This window comes from Carettochelys insculpta, chromosome 9 (assembly GCF_033958435.1).
Source record: "Carettochelys insculpta isolate YL-2023 chromosome 9, ASM3395843v1, whole genome shotgun sequence".
In the NCBI taxonomy this organism is placed as follows: domain Eukaryota; kingdom Metazoa; phylum Chordata; order Testudines; family Carettochelyidae; genus Carettochelys; species Carettochelys insculpta.
In genome coordinates this window covers 45,157,333-45,176,958 of record NC_134145.1, presented here as the reverse complement: position 1 = coordinate 45,176,958, position 19,626 = coordinate 45,157,333, and the positions used below count along the sequence as shown (strand labels likewise).

The 19,626-nt window shown below is 39.7% G+C and overlaps 1 protein-coding gene across 2 annotated transcripts in view; it reads left to right on the top strand.

Moving 5' to 3' along the window:
- NR5A2 (nuclear receptor subfamily 5 group A member 2) overlaps positions 1–19,626 on the top strand; it is a 124,280-nt gene that overhangs the window by 5,212 nt on the left and 99,442 nt on the right. For both annotated transcript variants that reach the window (XM_075002452.1, XM_075002451.1), the window contains exon 4: positions 1,660–2,306. In XM_075002452.1, coding sequence (XP_074858553.1) covers positions 1,660–2,306 — 647 coding nt within the window. The remainder of the gene's footprint in view (positions 1–1,659; positions 2,307–19,626) is intronic.

Sequence of the window (19,626 nt, the reverse complement as noted above, 5' to 3'; positions counted from 1 at the left end):
ACATTACATATCCTCACAGTGCACAGATCAAATTGGTATACCACACTGAGCTGAATATCTTGGGTTGCAGTACCACCCTCTGAAAACTAGTAGTAGAATAACAAATCATTTGGAATATTTTTGTTAGGAGGGACATTTAACAGCAGGTTGAAAATATATTGCTTAACTGCTACTTAATTGTTTATAATTACAGATATTCACACAGGGCCAAATTCTCTTCTCATATAGTTGCATACAACTCACTTTTGTGCAACTCGCCCTGAAAACAAAGTATGCAGGGTGGAATTTGACCTTTAATGTTTAATTGTACAGCATGTTGCAACTGTTTTGAGAAGGACACTAAAATATTTATCAGCAAAATATTGCATTAAGACTTTTCAGTTTCCTGCAATACTCAGAAGGGATAGAGTTAGGAGCACAAAATTCTCTAACTGCAGCATTAACTAAAATGTATGCATTATCTGTAGCGATAGATACTTTAAAAGATTTATTGTTATATCCTTCTGTCCCACCTGTACAACTTTTCTTTCTCTGTCTAGAAAATTGGAACAACACATGCTTGCCTCATTGTAAATGTCTCTGACATTGTATATGTATTTCCCTAATAGTGATATATGGTCTTGAATTCTAGTTCATAAATTACCATATGCAGCAAAAATCATTAATTGTTAAAGTCTTCATGATAATTTGAAGTATTGTGGACCTAGGATTCATAATAAATTTTTAATGTTACACTGATCCCATAGACAAAACCTCAAGAAGTTAACCTCCAGCTATCTCAACATGTCACCAAGCTGTCAAAGGTTCCTATTTGTATCTAATTGCCATTGGGCAGGATGGGCTTGATGAGATCTACTCACTAGTCCATTAGAGATATGCCGCAGGGACAGATACTGCTGTGAAGGAGGCTACCAATATGACTCCCAAAGCAGCTATTGCAATAGGTTTGTTTTAATTATTTCTGATTCCACAGCTATTACAAGTTATAACATTATCAACAGTTTCGGAGTCTTTTCAGTGTTCTGTGTGGATTATGTCAAGTGAGCAGTGTTCTCTGTGCCTGTTCAGATTGTATTGATAACTTGTCCGGAAACTGAGAAAACGAGGCATGATCCTGAAATATTTGCCACAATGTACGTGAACCATAAAGGAAGCAGTCTTTGCAGAAGAAACTAGATTCTCCTTTATACCTATTGAACATTTTACAGCTTACGTTTCAAACATTTTTTGTACTGTAGTGGTACACAGTAATGGGAGGATTATCATGAGGTAACATGGCCCTCAGGGTACTTTTCCGATGAGCTCTGACCATAAGCCCTTTTTCCTAATGATATTGTGGGTTACAGTTAAAAAAATGATGAGATCTCAACAGGAGATTTGTGAAATTTATACAGCCAACCACTGCTTTCATCCCTAATTATTATGTTTGAAATTACCTAAACAACAAGTGCATACATGTTCAGAATATGTATCAAATGACAAAAGGTAACTAAGAAAATTAATATTTGATAAGTCAAAAGATTTTTTTTATTTAGCATTATCATGCTATTTTGATCAAAGTAGGGGAGTGCAGCTATATTACCAAGTGAGTGTTCAACTGAAGAATGTTCTCTACCTATGTTCTAACTGAGATGTTACTTCATGCTCTTCCTCCAACAGCTGTGAGAGCTGACCGAATGCGTGGGGGTCGAAACAAATTTGGACCAATGTACAAGAGAGACAGGGCGCTGAAGCAGCAGAAGAAAGCTCTTATCCGAGCAAATGGACTTAAACTGGAAGCCATGACTCAAGTGATCCAAGCAATGCCCACTGACCTAACAATATCCTCTGCAATCCAGAATATCCACTCAGCTTCCAAAGGCCTACCTCTGAACCATACTGCCTTGCCTCCTACAGACTATGACAGAAGTCCCTTTGTAACCTCTCCAATTAGCATGACAATGCCGCCTCATGGTAGCCTACAAGGTTACCAAACCTATGGCCATTTTCCAAGCCGCGCTATCAAGTCTGAGTATCCTGACCCTTACACTAGCTCTCCAGAGTCAATAATGGGCTACTCCTACATGGATAGTTATCAGACTAGCTCACCAGCAAGTATTCCACATCTGATATTGGAACTCTTGAAGTGTGAGCCAGATGAGCCGCAAGTCCAGGCAAAGATCATGGCATATTTGCAGCAAGAGCAAGCTAACAGAAGCAAACATGAAAAGCTCAACACCTTTGGTCTTATGTGCAAAATGGCTGACCAAACCCTCTTCTCCATTGTTGAATGGGCAAGAAGTAGCATCTTTTTTAGAGAACTTAAGGTAGGTGAAAAGGTCATACTATAGTAGATACAGTTTTTAAGCAAAATAAATGAACGAAACTGTGATTTACCATTTTGTTCAAATGCATCATTCTTGCTTATTTTACTTCACCTTCGTGTAGGTTTACTATGCTGAGAATAAATTTTCAGTTGATTTTTCTATTTTATCCTTGGTGAGCAATCAGAAAGACTGGACACAATTCATTTTCTTTTATATTTAATGTATCTCCCTCTTTTTCTCTCTCCTGCGATCACAAATCGTTTACTCTTCTAAATATTATCCATTGAGTATATTGTATTCAAGTAACATCACTATGTGTGTTGGTATTTACTAATTGTTCCTGTTACTCTGGTTCCATATGGGGAAAAATTGCTTTATGCACTTATGTATATACAACTCCAAAATTATTTACTACTGGAACATTATTTCATAATATATGTGTGATCAACACTGAAGGCCTGAGCCTCAGTCTAAGTTATGCTCAGCATAGCACCTGATGAAGAGCAAGGAAAGGTGGCTTATAGTCTCCTTTGCACTCCCCTGACCTGAGAGATACCAAGGGGATGCTTTAACTAAGGTGGCTGCAACAGCCCCTTAGAGGCTGCTCCTCTGGGTTGCTTGAGCACTAGACAGCTGGACACCTAACACATGAATGACAGCTCTGTGATAGCCAGGAATTCCCTCACACCAATGAATTCCCCAGGTGATTTATTAGGGCAGCTTTATGGCCCTGTTGTGTAATTGCTCTGGCATAGAAGGACTGGGTATGGAAGGGCAAAACATCAGGCCTCAAATGTTATGGGGGAAGCAAGAGTATTCTAATACCACTCTCTTAAAAGGGGGGGTATTTCTGGAATGAACAAATTGTCTCTTTCAGTCCCCAAAAGAGAAGACCGACTGGACTTGATCCCTGAAACTCTAGTGTCTGTTTCTGTATTTCCTAATGCTTCTTAGGGAGATGCTGTTTCTTCAATATCATTTGTTGCTTAATCACTATGTGCAGCCTTTTTACAGCCATTAGTTCCATGCAGGGTCCTTTGTAGACAAGGGAAGGTAATCCAGTATGCTAATAGGGTTGCAGCTGCCGGACCAAGGTGGGGAGGGCCCAACAAAGGGGGAAATTACCCTGAGGCCCAGAGTTCCAGTCCCTGCCACTGCTACTTTGGCTTGGCCGTGAGGGAAGTGGGGAGGACTCAGAAGTGTTGTCTGGGCACCGTTGAGGGCCAAGTGCCCTAGGTCCTCCCCCGTATGCCCTCGGCCCTGCCCCTTCTGGGGTATTGAGCTAGGCCTCCTTCCCACCTTGCGCCAGTGCTCACAGCAGTTGGTGGCCCTGCTGGCAGCTGCAGAGTTTCACTGAGTGCTGAAACCTCCCTGTGAATCAGGTGCGCTGAAGGGGAACCCTGTTGAAAAAGACACAGGTACAGAATGGGATGTTTTCTGCATCAGATCTGTTGGCTTTTGTAAGAATGACAATGCTAAGAACCATTCAGAGTGATTTCTGAAGGCAGTTCAAAGGTGCTAGCTGGGCAAATGGAGTAAGAGTGACTCGGATATCAGATTCCTGTTCTCATTTTATTCATGAGCATCATTGTAGGAACACTGACTACTCAGCCTGAGTAACAAGGAAGGTCATTTAGAGGGAAAGTGATTTTAAAATGAGAAAATATCTAATTTCATCTGATTTATTTGCAGCTATAAATTATGCAAGATGTTGTAAGAAACCATACGCTCTTTATAAACTGTTTAAAATTACAAACTGAAAAAAACAATAACATTGTAGCAAACAGTTTCCTAAAAGTAAAGTTTATTTATAAAGGACCAGACCTTTTCGCACTTACCTTGAGGAATACCCGCTGAAATTAATGAGACTCTTCACTAAGATACTACTCACTGGAGTCATCTACACTAGCCCCCTCCTGGCAAAGGGGGCATGCTAATCAGCCCGATCGGAGAATACCAATGAGGTTTGGGGATAAGGGAAAGTAGAAGTTGTGCGGGTACTTCAAAATGCCCACAGCTACACTGCTTGCCAACACTTCGTGCGTGGTGGGAATTATGCTAATGAGGTGCTGCATATGCAGCGCAGCACCTCATTGCTATTCTCCAATCAGGCTCATTAGTATCATAGAAGCAGGACTTACATTCCTATTAGAGCTTGGATTTCTTCCCAGCTTCCCCTTTTCTATCACCGCTTGCATCAATTCAAGATGCTGGCTTCTAGTCAGTGCAAGAGGAGTAGCTATCTCAGAATACTCCACAGAGCATGACTACTGAAGGAGGCACATAAGGCCTTTGTGTATGACTGGGAGAACTTAAGTGCAGTACAGCAGTAGGGGACATTTGGGAGGAAAGAGGGGACTACATCACTAAATGAACCTGGCCTAGTCTTTCCATTCTCAACTGTTTCAAATCAATACTCACAGCTGAGAAGTATTCATAAGAACATGAAAATGTACCTCTTCTTATTCCTACTTCTCTATGTCTAAAGTATAAATCTTGGAGAGCCATTGCAAATGAGACTGGTGTGTAAAAAGAGGTCTGGGAGTAAGGTTTTCCCTTGAATGAGTGAAATCCAAATGATGAAAGAACAAAAATCTTTATAAACAATGGTTGGCAAGATATTCATAATAATCCGATGCATATAGATCACATCGTACATAAACGGGTGCAAATTACTAAACAAAGTATTAGCAAGCCAGTCCGTTCCTTCCAAACCCATTGTTACCTGCTCATTTCTTCAAGGTACAAAAATGGGGGAACTTTTTCATTTCTTCCTGCAAATCTGGAGCGATAAAGCTTAAACATTCTTTAACTCAGAGAACTGAAAAAGGAGAAATGATGACAAAGTGCTGTCTTAGTTCATATTATTATCATAATATACATCCTTGGGAAAAGTGCCTCTGTATTTTGTTTCTTATTTTAAGGTTTCCGTTTTATTCTTTCCCTTTATCACATAATTATTATTTTCAAATCAACTTGCATGACAACACATGCATATTTACTTTTAAAATCGTTATGTCTTGAAGTACCCATTCAGTTTATCCTGGTCATCTTCTTTTGAGTGCGTCTGCTCTACCAAAATGCTGAAACCTCTTTTTTTTGGTCCATGATGTACATAAAACAGAAAATACCTACTACTAGAGTAACATACTTGCATCAGGAATTAGAGAGAGAGAGAGAGAGAGACTTACCTTACTATGACAACAATACATAAACTCTAATTTTTGGCCCCAGCTCCTCAAAGGAAAGTTAAATGACATATTATAGGAATGCTCCTTGCATTGCACAGGACTCGTCAGATCTTTGCAATGAAGCTAAAGGTCTTTCCAAACCATGAATGAGTTAATTTGTGGGGGGAGACATCCTTTTCATGCTGCAGAAAGAGAGAAGGGAGTCATTAGAATCTTCAAATGATATCCTTTATCACTTGAGGCACTGAGCTAAAGGATGCATAGAAATACTTGTCAAGCTTGGAAGTGAAATATTAAGAGAATGGAATGTTTTAATCTTACTTATTAAGGGTCAGATTCTCCCATTTTTATAATGAGTAGCACCTTGTTGTGAAAGTTGTCCTATTTAAAATTAATGGAACCACTCCCAAAGCAAAGTACTATGCATCATGAATATGGATGTCAAAATCTGACTCCAAATGGCTAGCTGGAGTCTGGAAACGTTGATTTCAGTATCTTGCTAATATATCAAACATAAATATGTCTTTCATGTAGCCCTACATGATGGCTGTGCAGCATCTAGGAGGAAGGTCTTTGCAACACTAAAAAGAAAATATTGCAAGACTTTCTTCAGTCCAAAGTCCACATGGCCCCAAGAGTGGCTATAGAAAGTTCCAGTGGCCTCCAACTTTTCCTGTTCAAAGTGTTAGTCAGCTAGAGAAGAACAAGACTAACATCTTCCCCAATCCATAACAGGGAACAGTCTCTGTTGCTGTGTAGCGCAGGAAGACAATAACACTTCCATGAGCCAGTAGCCACCACGTTGCTTTTCCTGGATGAGGTCCTGATGGTATCGTGGCATAATATGTAGAGAAGTTGGAAGGGTCCTGGGCTCAGAAAATTAACTAAGGTTGGTAGCTATCTGAAAGGCAAAGAGCATGTAATGTCTACCTCGACTTAGTTTTTTTAGAGAGTGGATACTATAAATCAGAATACCACCTGGGCACAAAAATTCATTATCTAATTACGCCACGAGGAGGACAGGAGGTTCTGGATATGGGTTAATTAGGCTACAGTTTTATTCCTAAATGTTAGGCAGTACCCAGCACATAAAAGTGTACAGCACAGCCATAGTTATTCCATATGCTAATGGGTAGGGTAGACAGAGGCTACTGTTGACCCACTCCCTTTACTCCAGGCCCACCATCTCAATGATAGTTAAAAAGAGGACATAATAGTGTTGGCTGCCTACCATTACAGTCATAGGAGTCCCAAAACCCATTTCCACTCCTTTAAAAAATATCTTCTTTAAATACCAATCCGTGTTATCTGAACACCGTATCCCTTCCCCATGGATAACCTGCAGTGGATATCTGCCCTGTGTTTACCTAATTAGTTGTAACATCATGGTCTAAACTCTGTTTCATATCCACCTAACTGAACCCTCATTCTGCTGTGGGAAGGAAAAAAACAATCCATCTTGCTTTGGACAACCAGGGCAGTGGGGGGAAAAAGATTTTAACAACATTTCGGGACAGGAGTGATTAGGGTAATGACCACATGCAGTTCCTTTGGGGGAGAGGAGAAGAGTTGTTGCTGCTCTGTCTGGCCCTGATTAGAGATGGCTTTTCCTGCACCAGGATGAATCTAAGTAGTCCCCCAATCTGCAATTGGCAGATTTTTCTTATTAGCCAGACAGCAGCTCCCATCTTTAATGTGTGGTGAGGTCATTTAGCAAATGGTTACAAGGTTGGGCAGCTTCATGGACTTGGATGAAATTACGTGTACTTACAGCAAGGAGGATTCTGGTTCTTAAACCACACATACACAAATCCCCTTTCCTTCTCCAGGGCTCTCCTCTTTGTCACTCTTGAAACTTCAAGTATTGCCCCTTTTGACACTGCTATTCCTTCATAAAATTGTTAAAAAGAGATTATTTTAATATGTCATTTAAACTTTGAAGATCAGGGTCTGAACCAAGAGGAGTGTAATCTATATATGTTGTCCCAATGGGATAAGTCTCTCCCACTCTTTCTTACTAGTTGCTGGTGTAAGTTCTCCTCTCCCGCTCAACATTTTGTCACTTCTCATTCGTTACATTTATAACAATTTGGTAATGTAATCAAGACAGGATAATAGCGAGGAAGTGAAATCCTTGCAAGGCAAGTGTGCAATTTAAAGTTAGAATGAGTATCTTGAACAAACCCAGTTTGAAAGTACATTGAGAGGATGCATTTATTAGGGCAAAGTTATCTCCTATACCAGCCAGAGAGGAGGAGAGACACCACCCAAGAAGCTCCTTTCGTAGTTTGCTCCTCTAGCAGTGATGTTTTGGGTCATCTTTAACTTTTGTGTGGCAACTCCATTTAAGTTAATGCTCAGCTGGGGCTGTAAGAACCATGGTTTCTCCTGTGCAGGGGTAAAAGGGAAAACAGATTTACAGAGGGCCTCCCCATAAGTGACCTGGCATCCAAGGAGAAGAAGCTGGTCTATTTTCTAATATAGTTGCCATCTTCAGGGTTGGCCAGGGCAGCATAGAGCTGTGTTAAGAATAGCACATCCTTTATTCCTGCACAGCCATGGATCCAAAGTTTGTAGGTTGAATCAGACAATCCAATGATTTCTGACTCAATCAGTTCTCAGCCAGAATCCTCCTTGCTAAAAGTGGGTCTAATTTCATATGTCAGTGGAGATGTCTACATTTGCACAAAAAGTGCATTTGGCACTTTGACTTAATTTATATTTCTTCCAAGGTTTTAAATTCTCAAAGAAATAATTGTTTGAAAATTTATGTTCCAGTCTTCTCTACTACTTCTGCTATATAAAACACTGGGAGATTTGTTTGCCTTGGTAGCAGAGACAGATGGCAACTGAACAAAAAACATTTAAACAAAGTTATAACCCATGCTCGCCATCAGTACAACAGTTAGCAGAAACTAAAACGCATTCTTAATGTGGCGAGTAGAGTGTACAGAACCAACAAAATTACTGGAGGATGTCTTCCGTCGAAAAGCATTATAGGTAATATGTCATATATCCCCTCTAATTCCAAACTTGCGATTCCAAACAAATAAATCGAACATCCCACAACAGAACACATAAACAGGGAGTTGAATTACAGAGGTCCAGGAAATATTGTTATCTCATATAAAATAATCATACAGAGTAGGAAATCCATACATTTGTGGAGAAAAGTATTAGCAGTGGAACTCAAAATTTTCCTTTGGGTGTTGAAAGGCTGTTACATTATTCAGACTTACTAATCAAATGCAAGTGGGTAGCTTGAAGTGCTGTAGATTTTTCTTGTACTGTACATTTATCAAAGCAGGAAATGTAACTAACAGAGCTGATGAAAAGAATGTTTTGCAGTGTGCTTTCAGTCAGGGATCTTCCAGCACAAATAAAGGGAGAACAGCTCTGCTGCTTAAAACAACATTTCTCTTAGTATCCATGGTCCTATTAGCTAGTTAACGTGCTGTCAGGAATAGTCGTGGATTTCTGGTCAAGTTTAGGAAATGTATTCATGATATGGAAAAAGGAGTTGCCTTCATTCTTACTCTGTTTCTCAAACTGTGTGGAAGAAATATTGTGTGAAAGTATTAATCTTGCACGACTGAAAGAATTACTCATTTAAAAAAACTTTAAATTGACAAACGCTGAGTGTATTTTGATGAAAAACAATTGTTCATACTGACATTTTTATCTGAGAAGACTTGGAAGGCAGTGATAAAATCAATATTACGAAAGGAAAAGCCTCGAGAGAGAAAAAGGATTGATGGAGCATGGAGACTAAAAGCTATACACACCATCTAGAGGTGAGCCTTCTCAGTCAGGCTATGTCTAGATAACAGGGATTTGACGACAGAAGTTTTTGTTGGAAGATATCCTCTGACATAACTTCTGTTGATAGATGATGGCCAGACTGCCAAGTGGATCACAAAAGCAATCCACTCCGTTGACAGAGAGCGTCTGGACTGTCCAGCCATTCTCTAGACAAAATGGCCAACTGGAAGCACAGCAGACAGGGCTGCCCAGTGTCCCAAAAGCCCTGTCTGTCAACAGAGGGCCCCAGGAACATCAAGATAGGCTTTCCGTCTACAGAGGCATTATTTTTCGTGGGGACTTGTATAAGGCTGTCGACAAAATATGCTGCATTCTGTCGACTTACTGTTGGTAGAACACCTTGGGCATCTGGATGCTCCCTGGATGGTGTTTTGTCAACAAAACCCTCAGTGCAGTGTGTGGAAGTTTGTTTTGCCATTTTCTTTGCTGTATCTGTTCCAAGGGTAAATACAGAATTTCAGTATTTAGGAGAAAACAGCAGAAATGTAGCACTTTAAAGACTCACAAAATGATTTATTCAGTGATGAGCTTTCATAGGACAGATCCACTTCATTAGATCAATCTCATTTCTAATACAGACAGACATTTATAACTACAGAGGACCAAAAAAAATGCAATAAAAACTGACAAATCAAGTACACAGGACTGAAGTATGTGACAGAGGGATGGGGAATATAAAGTGTCCTGCCTGAGATGATTATGAGCATCAAAGAAAGTGAAGCAGTCCTTGTAATGCATGAGATAAATTGTGTCTCTGTTCATACCACATGTTAATGTGTCGAATTTGAATATGAATTCCAATTCACAAATTTCTCACTGTAATCCGTTTTTAAATTCTTTTTGTTCCAGGAAACAAATTCTCAGGTCTTTAAGAGAATGGCCCACTCCATTTAAGTGTTAGTTGCTTCCATGTATTGAGTTTCTTGATGTCTGATCTGTGTCCATTTATTCTTTGGCAAAGGTTTTACCCAGTCTGTCTCATGTACAGAGTGGCAGGGCATTGTAAGAATGTGCCCTTGATCTTGTAAATAACATGCCTTAGGTCCAGGGATGGTAGCCCCAGAATAAGTATGTGGACAAAGTTGACAGTGGAGTTTGTTGCAAGGAAAAGTTCCAGGATTAGTATTACTGTGGTGTAGTCTGTGCTTGCTGTGAGAATCTTTCTTAGGTTAGAAGGTAGTCTATAGGAAAGGACAGGCCTGTCACCTAGGGCCTTCTGGAGTGTAGCATCATGATCCAGAACAGGTTGTAGGTTTTTAATGATGCGTTGCGGGGTTTGATTTGGGGGCTATAGGTGATGACAAGTAGTGTTCTGTTATTGATCTTTTGGGGACTATCTTGAAACAGCTGGTTTCTGGGTATTTGTCTGGCCGTGTCAATTTGTTGTTTTACCTCTCCCACTGGGTAATTAAGTTTTATAAATGCTTGGTAGAGATCATGAAGTTTTCGATCTCTGTCAGTAGGATCAGAGCAGATGCGATTATATCTGAGGGCTTGACTATAAAGGATGGATCATGTTGTGTGTGCTAAATGGAAGCTGGAGGCATGTAGGTAAGTGTAGCAGTCAGTGGGTTTCTCGTAGAGAATGGTGTCGATGTGGCCATCAGTGATTTGTACTGTGGTATCCAGGAAATGTATTTCTTGTGTGTAATAGTTAAGGCTGAGATTGATGGTAGGGTGCAGATTGTTGAAATCTCTGTGGAATTCTTCCAGAGTCTCTTTACTGTGGGTCAAAATGATAAAGATATCATCAATGTAGCAGAAGTAAAGGAAGAGTAACAGGGGGCAAGAGCCAAGGAATCATTGTTCTAAGTCATCCATGAAAATGTTAGCATACTGTGGGGCCATGTGAGTGCCCATAGCAGTGCCACTAATCTGGAGGCATAAATTGTCCCCAGATTGGGAATAATTGTGGGTGAGAACAAAGTTACATAGGTCAGCCACCACATTTGCTGTGGTAACATCAGGGATGGTATTCCTGATAACTTGTAGCCCATCTTCATGTGGAATATTGGTGTAGACAGCCTCGAAATCCATGGTGGCAAGGATGGACTTGTCAGGAAGGTTTCCAATGTTTTATAATTTCCTCAGAAAGTCAGTGGTATCTTGGAGGTTAGCATGGCAAATCTAGTGGCTGACCTATGTGACTCAGCAACCCGCTTTAGTGAATAAGCCAACAGGTGATAATGATTATGAACTGAGCAGGCTGAGAACTACAAAGGCATCTTGTCCCCCCAGAGGAAGGCATGCACTACAGCAGTTAGATGGAAACATGCCATGTAAAGGAATTTCAGAATTCCCATTTGTTTAACTTTTCCTTTCTTAAACTTAGGTGCAAAATCAGAAGCTCAAGACAACTATTAGCACTGAACTTTGAACTGTTACAAAGGAGCTGTTTACCCATCCAGGAGAGAATGAAAAGAGAATGCTGCTCTAGGGACCTAATTCTGTAGGCTTTGGTCAAGCAAAAAATGATATTAAAGTCAATCCAAGTAAGGATTGGGTCCTTGTTCAGAAAGTGGGATGCAATGAATGAGAAGTCAGATTTTTTCAGAGGTATTTAGGTTGTTCCTAAAGATGCAGGTATGCACCAGGTACTGTTTTCAAAAACTAGGTGCAGATAGGCACCTAGTTCTGTTTGGATGCCTTGAACCCTGTGTTTTTATGGTGGTCATTTCAGTGCTTTTGAAAAATCCCAGTGTGCGTCTCTCTTCATCTTTAGGCTCACAGATACCTTTGAAAGTCTGCTCCACTCTGAGTAAAATTGAGGAGAGAATGGTACTTTCCTCAAGGGTACCTCGTAGGCTTCCTGTACTGGCTGCTCAAGCCAGATTCTCTCAGCTAGGGGACATTTCTCAACATGGAGGTGGAAAGTTGTGTTGTTTGATGCCAGCTATATCTGCATTGAGTTATCTACTAAACAACCATGGGATGGATAAGGAGACATTACAGCTTCTGCACCCACCACCTCCACACACCCTGCCCAGGATGCTTCTAGAGAAGGAGATGGTAAGGCCCACAGTCCTCCAAACTGCTACTCGGACTGTTACTTGCTGTGCAAATGTAGGGTGCAATTTCATTCTCTCTGTTAAATAAAATAAGTTTAATAATTGTGAAAAAAGGAAGACATGCCAGTCCCCGGGAAAATCATAGCTAGGACTATTCACAGAAGAATGTCAATGGCATGGTGACAGGTTTCTTTTAAACAGTTCTCATTCTTGTAGAGTTCTATGTGAGACTATAACAGTCTGCTTTTTGCAAACAGTGTCATGAATGTGGGGGTAGAGAGGTAGAGGAGCTGTTTTCTGCTACACTGCAAAATTTCTCATCCAGTTCTATCAGAGAGGTAGATATAAGGATATCTTTAATTTAATCCATTGCACCTAGGAACTGCTACTCTCAGGGTAAAATCCTTCCTTCATACATGAGGTGTGGAAGGGAGGATCCCACCTTTACGGTACTAGCCAATGTGATTTTATGCTTTTATGCTAGAACCATCATGTTGTAACACAGCACGAAGTTGATTATCTTTCTGTATGCAATATACACAGTTTTGAGGCATCCCTTTGATAATGCATGAAATTCTTGGGGCAGACATGTTATGGACAAATTGGAGGGAAACATGAAAAGAGAGACAGTACTAACTGAGATTAGGGAAATTGACTTTAAAGATAGATTTTTAAAAAGTCACATACAGTGTTTGGTCAAACCACCACCTCCTCAGAACCGCATAAGCACCTAGAAGTAGTACATCTGAATGAAGCACACACCAAAGACAGTGAAGAACTGTGTTCTTACTGTAGTAGGTGTAAAAAGGCAATACCAAGAAAAGAGAAAATTTTAGCCTCATGATCAAGAAAAAATCCTTAACGACAAGAGCTATCAAACTGTGCAGTAGTCTCCCAGGGGAAGTGGCCAACTACTTGAGTAATTTAAAACTGCTCCACAGAAAGTATGCAGAAGAGTGGTCTAGGTGATTTACTATGCCTTTTCCATCTTTGATTTTAAGATTCCACTATACAAATCAGGGTAAGATTCACAGGCAGAAAGAAACAAAGTAGTAGACTGAATTTCTTAGTTTCAGACAATATAAATAAAGAGACAGATCATTCATTGGGATTAGTTTACTAGTCCACAAATGACTTGGATCCATTTACTTCAATGGAGCTGTAACATTTTACACTAACCCAAGAGCTGATCCCTAAATTTTTAAAATTATTTTTGGTATGTATTCAATCCATCATGTTTTGCTCTATTACACAGCTTCAGTTTCTGAGCATTCAGATTATTGCCAGCTTTACTTGCAAACTCAAGCAGGAGGTAAACTCATGCAGTGGAAATTGAATTAAGTTCTTTAATTATTTTTCTTGCTAACTACTGTACCTAATTTATCAGAAGTAAAAACAACCTCCACAAAGCAAGTTTCACTTTTGATATGAAATCCATCATAGTTTCATTATACAAAATGGAAATGTGACAATGTTTCAATAATTATCTTGTACCTCAGTGGAATTTACAGTGTCTATGTAATTTTTCCAAATGTTAACTCAAACACACAACAGTCAGCCCAATTCAAGAGTAATACCTAATACAATGACTGTGTTCAAAAATTATTCTGTGAAATACTGGGTATAAGACAAATCCTTCAGTGACATGTAATGAATAACATGTCTGCGTAATTACTAGAGCAGGAAAACATTCTGGTGGATATTTAACTCATTGGGGCACCAAAACTATTTATGATTTTGGGTTAAATTTGACAAGTAGTTTCCGTCAGAAAAAAAAACTGGAAAAAGTACAAAACACTGAAACATTTTGTTTTGACATTTGTCATTTAGTTTTGAAACATTCTCAAAATGATATGTCGGTTTGAATCAACATTCCAGTTCAAAGTGCTGTTTCAAATTGACATTGGACATTTTTCCTTTGACCCAAAACAAAAAGCAAAAAAAACCCATCTTTTTTTGGTTTGTCATGAGAGCTTTTTTTTAAAAAAATCAGTTTTAGTTCAAAACAAATTACTTTTCTGATTTTTTTTTCTGTTGGGTCTTGGAACTGAAAAATCAATTATTTGCTCAGTTCTATTAACTATTCCTTTTTCTCCTGAACCTTCTAGTATGATCTGCTTTAAGAAAAACAGATAGTAAAAAATATTTTTGTTAAAGGAAAGCTCTTGGGGATTGAATGTTCTAACTTCCTGTTTGTTTTCTGATTGGTTTTCTAATGAAAACCCCTTCTAATTACCTTGTTTTAGTGGTTTTAAGGTATATAAGTAGGTATTTTTGATAAAAGGCACCATTTGTAGTCAGAGAATGAAGAGAAGTTAATACTAAACTCGAGTACACTTTGCTGATCTATGGGCTTTCCATATCGTAAAATTAATCTGAAATGGCTCTTTCATTCATACTTTGGCAAAAATGGCATTTGCAAAAAGTACTCACATTATCATTAAATTTGTACTTTACAGTCACTGGGGCAATTCAGCTTAGAAACACAGCTTAGAAATAGAAAAACAGCCCTCACTCGAACAAAGCCCCAGTAGACATCAATATAAATTTTGCCTAAGGCTACACTACTTACCAGAGAAAACTGACCACTCGAGGCCAATTTTCCGGGGTTCCATTTTGCGCATACACGAAATGGCACGTTCCAGGGTCAACGTCGACCACAGAACGCCTCCTGAGCCACATGGTAGTAAGGAATGTCAACGGGAGGTGTGCGCCTGTTGACCTTCTGCCGTGAAGACAGGCACAGAAATTGATGGCTGCAAAGTTGATTTTTGGTACGTAATTGGCGTACCTAAAATTGTGTAACAGTTGTCAACCTTCAAGGTAAATGTAGACACAGCCTAAGTAAGGGTGTACAGATCTGTGCCCTAGTTGTTGAAATGACTTAATCCTGAAATGGGCAAAAAGTCAGCTATTTGCTTAACAAAAGCAGCTTATTGCTGGGAAGAATTACCCTAACAGCAACTAATTTAAAAATTAAAATCTCAAAATGTAGCTGTCTGACAGCTAGCCTTTTTCCATGTCACTGTTGTTCACAACATGAAGCCAGTCTTATGCAGTGCAAAAGGGGGTAGGAGAAGGACTTTGTACACCACGAGTGCACAGATCCACGGCATGTGTAGAACTGTCAGATAATCTGTATCTTGCACACGTTTCTACACCTGCATAAAATTCATCCTTGTACAGAGACCTATGCGATATATATATACCCTCCAAACTGGACTTAAGTGGGCCTAAGGCAATGTATAAACCTAGTGCTGGCCTTCTGTAGAAAGGTGAATTTCACACTGACCCATTCCCTTTGCCCCCATCTCCTCTCCATTTTCCACCTTGGCATGAAGGGAGTATATAAATAAGGCTTTGGCCCAGACTGAGGGGTGGTTAGGGCTGATAGACAGGTATACTGTGCATCAAGTCAAATGAAACAGGGTAATTTTTAAAATATTGAATGCTTGTGCCCTGACAAAGTACCAATACTTAAAGCAATTTTAATTTACAAGAAAAAGTTGTTAGTCTATAAGGTGCCACAGGACTACTTGTTGTTTATGAAGTTACAGACTAACTGGCTACCCCTCTAAAAAAAAAGTTAAAGTAAATGTTTGGTGAGACATTGAATAAAAACAATACTGACAAAAGGGAATATTTGTTTTCTGTTTTGGAAGATTTCTATAGTGGTCATCACTCTTGTATTTGGAAAGAAATTAAAATTTGTCTCCATTAAGTCAGAAATAGAAAAAATGCTATGTCTACCTCTAAATACAGCATTTTCATTTTAAAAAGTAGCTTTGAAAAGTTTGTTACTAAATAAAATCTTGGATCAAATAATTTTAATGCATTAAAGCAACAATAAACACAGGAAATATACATGAATAAAGCAGTCAGAAAGTCAGGCAAATCTTTTAAGGCTATAAATATCACCTAGGGTAGGCCACTATAATTAGCAAAGGGTAAACAAAAGAAGATAACCAGAAATAGATATGGCGGCAGGGGGTGGGGTGTTTGTGTATGAAATGTCTTGGATAGCTTATTCAAGTGTTCTTTCCATAGCATAGGAAATGGTTCTAGCTAGCTCAAGAGTTCTGTGGCTATTGAAAAGGATATTTCCATGTTGTGTCTTTGCAAAGAAGATTGACATGTTATCTATATATGGGAAATATCATCCTTCCTCAGTGTCACTGGATGTGACAAAAATCATACCTTCATTCTAGTGCTCCAGTGAGTATGGTCTATTTGTCTTAACTGATTACTTTTATGTATTAATCAGTTAATATTCAGGGTCATATTTTAACCTCACAGTTGGCCCTAAGTAAGTCACAGTAGCATAAATTGTGGCTTTTCTTTGCTGCTAAAAAGCTGCTTTTTTTACCTCAGGGTAATTAGTGAATGTGAGCAAGCATGAGGTAAACCATGAGATAAACTCACGAAGGGCTTGTCTACACTACCACCTTCCTTCAAAGGAAGGATGGTAATTAGGGTGTTGGAGTTTACGAATGAAGTGCTGTCGTGCACAGGCAGCATTTCATTAAGCAAATTCCGCCCCGCCCCCCCACGGCAACTCCGAAGTTTTAAACTTTGAAGTACCGGCACGCGTCTAGCTGCATTACACCCGCTGGTACTTCAAAATGCCAGGGCAACTTCAAAGTCCCAGCGGGTGCGCCACAGCTAGATGCGGGCCAGTACTTCAAAGTTTAAAACTTCGAAGTTTCCATGGGGGGGAATTTGCTTAATGAAGTGCTGCCTATGCACAGCAGCACTTCATTAGTAAACTTCCAATACCCTAATTACCATCCTTCCTTCGAAGGAAGGTGGTAGTGTAGACAAGCCCCAATGGTAACATGAGATAGAAGTATAGATCTCCCTGTGGGAAGCTAACCCCACAGTAAAATCTGAAGTGCCTTGTCTTTGCTATGATTTTTGCCTTAGGATCACTCCTGTCCATTGGTTGCCTGAGATGAAAAGCACAGATTTTTGGGGGAAATGGGGTGTGCTGGAGATGGGGGGAATGCGGCATTAGCAGTGATAATAGATGGGGGTGGGAGGGAAGCAGCTGATTACTTAATCCCTGTGGTATGACATGCAAGGAAGTCAAGAGGTATCCATAACCCCATTGCTCCCCCGCTGGGTGATTGAGAAAGTAACAAACTTGCCCTTAGTGATTATCATTGTGAGTACTGTGGTACATGTGGACTCAGTCTCACATACTTTACTAGCTAAAAACTCCCATGGAAGTTTGAATAAGGAGTGCAGGCTTAGGTCCTACATATTTAGATTTAGAATTGCATCTGCCTGTTTTATTAGGTAGAAGTTCCTTGTTAAATCTCTCAATATTGTATTTTTCAAAGCTATTTTTCACCTGTTTCCAGCTTCTCACATATTCATTCCTTTTCTCTTTCATTTCCTTGCCTCTTGAAAACTGAGTTATCACCAGTTCTGCCAGCAGAAGTATCATTTTATTCTTTCATATCTGTGGGCCAGCCCACAGAAAAACCCTCAGCAGGAGATCAGAAAAATTCTGTGAGATTCCCCCTAAGAGATCTCTATGAATCAGGGGAGAGGCGTGTGTGAGGTTATGAGGAGAGGAGGAGGATAAAACATTCCATTTTTCTTGAAGCCACAAATCTGTGGGAAAGTGATCTTCTGCACGGAGAACCTCTGCCTCTGTGATATTCTAATGGCCTCCTTTCTGGAGCTCAGTAACAACCACAAAGATGGCCAAGAGGCAGCCAATCCAAATTCTACTAGCTCTCAACAAAGAAATCCAGAGGGTAACAAATGATGATGCTGTGCAGAGTAGCTTGTCTTGTGCTCGATTCCCACTTAACTTGGCATCCACACCCACAACTGGTAGAGTTCATTCCATGCAGAGGTCCTTCATGGCATCCTGGAGAGGGGAAAACAGTGCCACAGATGTACAACTCCCTGTCTCACCTTTCTGTGCAGGTTGGAAGAGCTCCACTCGTAGCAAGGATTCTCTGGGCTTCAGTTTATGAATTATAAATTATGCAGAAGAGCCACTCCCCATAGAAAGCATGATCAAGCTATTTTATGCCCAAAACATCAAGGTCAAAAATATTTAAACAGCAATTTTTAAACAAATAAGACCCAAACTGCAAAGACTTTTTACCCTTTGAAAAAGCTAAATTGCTGAAGAAAATGACATGAAACAGGCCATCTGTTTGTTATATGTTTGTACATTTTTACAAGCATCATTCCTTGTTGACCAGGAACATCTTTTCTATTGTTTCTTTAACTACCCATCATTGTGGAACATGATCTGTCTTTCTTTAGCCCACACAAAAAAATTGTGTCATGCTGATAAAGAAAGATTAAATGTCAGCACCCTTGAAAAGTCACACAAGTTATAAAAATGTTCAAATTACTTTGTTCTGTTTTCAAGCACCAATATATGTATCTAGTCAGCTAAATATTTTGACTACCTTAATGCTAATCTTAGCATCCCACACATATATTTGAAAAAGTTAAGTTCCCTGTGTAGGGGACCAAAATGCTCTCTCCCATATTTAGGGCCAGATTATTTCACTGATCATCACCTTTAATATATCATGCAAACAATCCCATGATTTCCGCTGGATTCTCGGTGGCAAGTTGCTACTCAGTAGCTATGTCTACACTAGCCCCCTTCTTTGAAAGGGGCATGGTAATCGGCCTGATCAGAGAATACTAATGAAGTGCTGCAATGAATATGCATAACTTCATTAAGCTAATTCTACCCGCAGCAACTTCGAAGTGGGAAACTTCAAAGTGTTGGCATGCCGTGTAGCCTCAGGCACTTCAAAGTGCCTGCGCAACTTCGATGTGCCTTTTCTCTCCAAAAATTTAGAGAGTGAAGGCACTTCCAAGTAGCGTGGGCACTTTGAAGTACCCGTGGCTGTATGGCATGCCAGCACTTCGAAGTTTGACACTTCGAAGTTGCCACGGGGAGAATTAGCCTAATGAAGTGCTGCATACTCATTGCAGCACATCATTAGTATTCTCTGATCAGTGTAGACATAACCAGCTTGATTAGGACCGGTAGAATCTGTCCCTTAGTTTGCAGTGCTTCCTGCTTTGTTGTTAAAAAAATGTTTTTGTAACTAAAGTTAACATCTTGAAAACAAAAATTATAGCTCTGTTGTGGGTTTTTGATCTCAAGCTTGCATGCTAACATGTACCCAAGGAAATATTGAATAAGAGGCACTTTTCTTTCTCTTTAGAAGTAGTAGTCCTTGTGGCTTTATGTGCTAACATAACCCCAGCTCCAATATTTCAAAAGATACAGAACTTCCCAGCACAATGATA